The sequence below is a fragment of the Pterocles gutturalis genome, unplaced genomic scaffold, assembly GCF_000699245.1.
Source record: "Pterocles gutturalis isolate BGI_N339 unplaced genomic scaffold, ASM69924v1 scaffold26487, whole genome shotgun sequence".
Lineage (NCBI taxonomy): Eukaryota > Metazoa > Chordata > Aves > Pterocliformes > Pteroclidae > Pterocles > Pterocles gutturalis.
Genome location: NW_010116224.1, coordinates 46,543 through 50,680, shown reverse-complemented (window position 1 = coordinate 50,680; position 4,138 = coordinate 46,543). Strand labels below are relative to the sequence as shown.

The 4,138-nt window shown below is 40.1% G+C and overlaps 1 protein-coding gene across 1 annotated transcript in view; it reads left to right on the top strand.

The window, feature by feature from the left end:
* The window catches only part of NT5C2 (5'-nucleotidase, cytosolic II), a 41,386-nt gene that overhangs the window by 9,482 nt on the left and 27,766 nt on the right, over positions 1-4,138 (top strand). Inside the window, exon 2 of the mRNA XM_010075455.1 lies at positions 1,793-1,866. Within this exon, the coding sequence (XP_010073757.1) occupies positions 1,793-1,866 (74 nt within the window). The remainder of the gene's footprint in view (positions 1-1,792; positions 1,867-4,138) is intronic.

Below are 4,138 nucleotides of genomic sequence, written 5' to 3'. Positions count from 1 at the left end.
GTCATTTATAACCTCCGAGGCCCCTTAGTGACAAGCCCCATTGTCAAAGGCAGGCATTTTGCCAGGAAACTGTGACTCCCAGAGAGAGTGTGCAAGGTTAGGGGGAAAGTATACTATTGCCAGAGAAACTGTATTCCAAGTGGATTTGTGTGGAACAACAACGATATCCAGTGACGGATTAAATTAGCCACAGATGTGTTTTCTATAACACTGTCCAAAAAGATATACAGTACTTTAAGGCTTGGTTCAGACATAATGATCTTCTGAAGTCAAATCAGAGCCAAGCAAAATTGCATCAGTACTAGGGAAGCTTTAAAGGAATTGTGTAATATGATTCAGACAAGTAGATGAATCAGACTGCTGCAAACTAAACAAGGAGCACATCGGTGAGAGATGAGGTAAGACGACTTGCATACAAGTGTGATAGTTTGATGTTAGCAGTTTGCTGTTAAAATTCGAGCTGCGGCAGATTGACACAGGCAGTTAAACACGCACGTTATGCCGGCCACCTGCCCAGAACGTGTGTGTGGAGGAGAAGCTCCCGGTGGCTTCTTTCAGCTTTTCAGAACGGATGAGTGCTTGGTTTTGCACTTGCCGTCTCCATTGCTGTATCGCTGCCCCTGCGCCACTCCTACACAGCAGTGCTGCAGATTTCAGTTTTTAAAAGGATGATTACTCTGCTGAGGGCAAAGCACTTATTAAATATTTGAGCATTTTCACACACTGAAATCAGAGAGTACAGGGGAAGGCTCTGGGACTTTTCTCATACAGGAGAATTTTGTCTCGGCATCGCAGCTTGAGCAGTACGTGGGATTTCTGTCCAACACCAGTGTTAAGAAGCTCAGCTTCCATCCTGCAGCCGAGTTCTGACTCTCATTCTTAAAGTTCAGATAAGACAGACAGTGGAGACAAGTGCTGGTTTAAAGTTCTGGGGGAATATAAGCAGCTTAGTTACTGTTGTGGTTGGAACAGGAAGCAGGAAAAGCTTTTGTTGTATTCTCTGACCTATTTCTTTACTATGTTATTTACTTGAACTAAATTGAATATGGTGTATTAAAATATTGTCATCAAAAGTGCCTGAAGTATTCAGCTTAGATTGTCATTGTAATAAACATTAATAGTAAAAATGGAATTTAAAAAATAGCTATTTTGTCAAGGAGTTGCAGGGGAGTTACAAATAAAATGAAAAATTTTCACAATAGAAATAGCATAGTCTTGTGGATGAAAACTTAGTTGCTGTTTTTCAGAGCTTTATTAAATGTTTTTAATCCTTTTGATGTAAATGTGGAAATGGGTCTGATTAGGTTTGCTTTGAGTTTCCAGATAGAGTTCCAGAGATGGCTCAAATGCTGTGAGTTTATTCACAGAAATGTTATTTTCTTTTCCTTTCCTTGTTACCTCTTTGTTATAATTTGTTATAATCAAGCAAATTGTATTGCTTCCCATCCTCTCCTTCCAGTTTCATCTCACTTGAGCTCTGAATTCTGCTTCAGGAGATTTTGCACTTCTGTTCTTAGGAATTTTTGCAGGTCACATGCAAAGCCGTGTGTCTGTGTGCATGCATGCGTGTATGTCTTTAGACAGCACACCAATAATTAGAATAACCCTGAAGAGTCATGGCTTTGCTTCAGGAGAGCTCATGGCAAAAAATGAAACATGCCTCCGTTGTCAGGTATATTTTCTGATTTTGACCTAAGAGAGACAGACATCCTGACAGCAGGCATGTTTGTTCTAAAACGTGATTATTTTGAAAATGCTCATAGCTATGGCTTTATTTCTTGTCTCTTTACAGGGTCTTTGTAAACAGAAGTTTAGCCATGGAAAAGATAAAGTGCTTTGGTTTTGATATGGATTATACACTTGCTGGTGAGTATCTTCTTGATTCTTTTTGTCATTGACTTAGTGTGGAATATTGCCTCTTGCTGAGAGAAAACCAGTAATTGTTGGGCTACTCCAGTTAGCAGCTGCTTCTTCTGTTAAATATGTAATTCACTATTAATTACACTTTCATTTTATGTGTTTCTTTTAAATTTGTTGTCTGTGAGCTCTATTTGATCACAATCCTTGTTGCCGTATTACAGTGACAAGTGATTATAGGTGTCAAGGAAACCAAAGCTTAATAAGTATAATTGGTTATTTAGATTCCACTATATTTTGATATTGCCTCTGGTGCAAGCTTGGCTTTGAATAATGAGGTGATTTCTTTTATCCTTGGTGCATGTGGCAGGCTATACCTTGGCTAGCAGGTCCTCCTGTGTTCTGGGAGGGTCATTTTTTAATAGGTTTTCCTCTTTCCCACTCCCCTGTTGGCCACATCAATGACTCATTCTGAGAAGAGGCAAGGCAGGGGGAGTGTCTTGTGTCAGCTGAACAAGTTAATGTAGAAAGCTTTGCCCATTCTTTATGGCCGATAGGCTTTGGGAGGTTGCATAAGACCTTTTAGTTTCGTAAAATTTTTTGCATGACTTCTCAATGTTTCAAATACTAGACAGGCAAGTTCTCTGAAGCTTTTGATGAATGGTGGTAGTTACTCTTTTCTGCATAATCACACTTATGTCATGTTACGTATTTTAAGGAAGGAGGAAATGAAAGTCCACTTTCCTAGGTTATAGTGTCACACAGGCTGTAACTGAGGATGTCATGTACAATCCCGCCTTCTTTCTCGTTACCACTTCCAAGGTTATGGATAAAAAGTTCCTGTCACTCTTGATATTTCAATTTAGAATTGTTGTGAATATAAACTGAGAAAAGATGAAGTAGAGTGTCAGGGTCACCTAACAGTGCAGTATGTCAGCTATGGTCATCTAGTTACTGTGTCTACTGAGAAGAAATGAGAGATGAGTAATGAGGCTAGGGGCAGTGTGAGGGTCACAGGAGCAGGGTCAGTGGCTAAGCAAAGGGCAGGAAAGTTTCCATGTGCTCATGGTTCAACACAGTACTGGAAGGAGCCGTTCTGGAGGCTGTGGCAGGTAATTGCAGTTAATATTTAGATCACTTGCTCTGTTCTTTTAAACAGTTATCCATGAGGCAGTAGTTACATATAAAAGATTTGGTTGTTCAACACCTTCTTTATACATCTGTTTAAAGTTCCTGCGGCTTTTTAAGACATGAAGTTAATCTGTGCTGGATCTGACTGGAGGCGCATGCTTTCAGTGTTTGTGTTTCCCAGCTGTGACAGCCTTGTGGCAGTGCTTTTAGGGAGTGCAAAACAGTTGTTCTAGGGCAAATGCTTAAAAAAAAAAAAAGTTGTGGGTTTCACTTCCATAACAGAAAAACAACTTCTGTGTGTTTTGCAAACTGGCAGCATTTCTCAAGGATTCAGGTGATCCCAGTGAGGTTGGCATGGAGCATGAAGTGTGTTGCTAACTCTCATCCTGACAGAAGGAGAGCTTCAGCGCTATCCTTGCTCCTCCGACTGTTCATTTTGCTGAAGTGTTGCTTTTTCCTGTAAACACAGAGCAAATGTGTTGTTATCCACAAAACGATGCTTGGTTTGAGGAGAAAAAAAAAAGTGACGGTTTCAAGCATCATGAAACAGTTCCTAGGGACATGGAAACCTGGGCCTTTCAAGGCTGGAAGAACACAGTGCTGCAGTTAAGCAGGCGAAGTCAGTGTGTTCAGGGGAGTTGAGTGTCAGGGTATGGGGCAGAAAAAGAAATTAGATGTAGTCCAAGCAGAAAACTGTAAATCTGGACTGCTCTTGGGTAAGCTGCTGTCCTGTGACTTCTCCTGTGGTACAACAGAGATAATAGCTGCAGATCATTTTACAAGGAGCTGTGAGAATGTAATTAGATTGGAAAGCCTTTTGCAGATGAAAAGCATTGTACCTGGTAAGTACTATTTCCCTTTTTTTAATGCAACTGGGAAATTAACATACAAAATTACCTGTTTGCTTTCTTGTGTCTCAGAGTCATCCTTTCTTCTCCATGTGAGCTTTTGTTATCTGACCATTATTTGCTATCTATAACTGCCCCACACAAGAAAAATTACTCATTGCAGGGGCTTTAAAGAGCATAGTGTTAGAATATTATTATTATTAATTGGAAATTATAATGAAGAAGTGGGGCAAGCGAAGTATTACATTAGTGTGTTGTAGTGCATTTATTAGACCCTGTTGTGTTTTCTGTCTGGGCACATT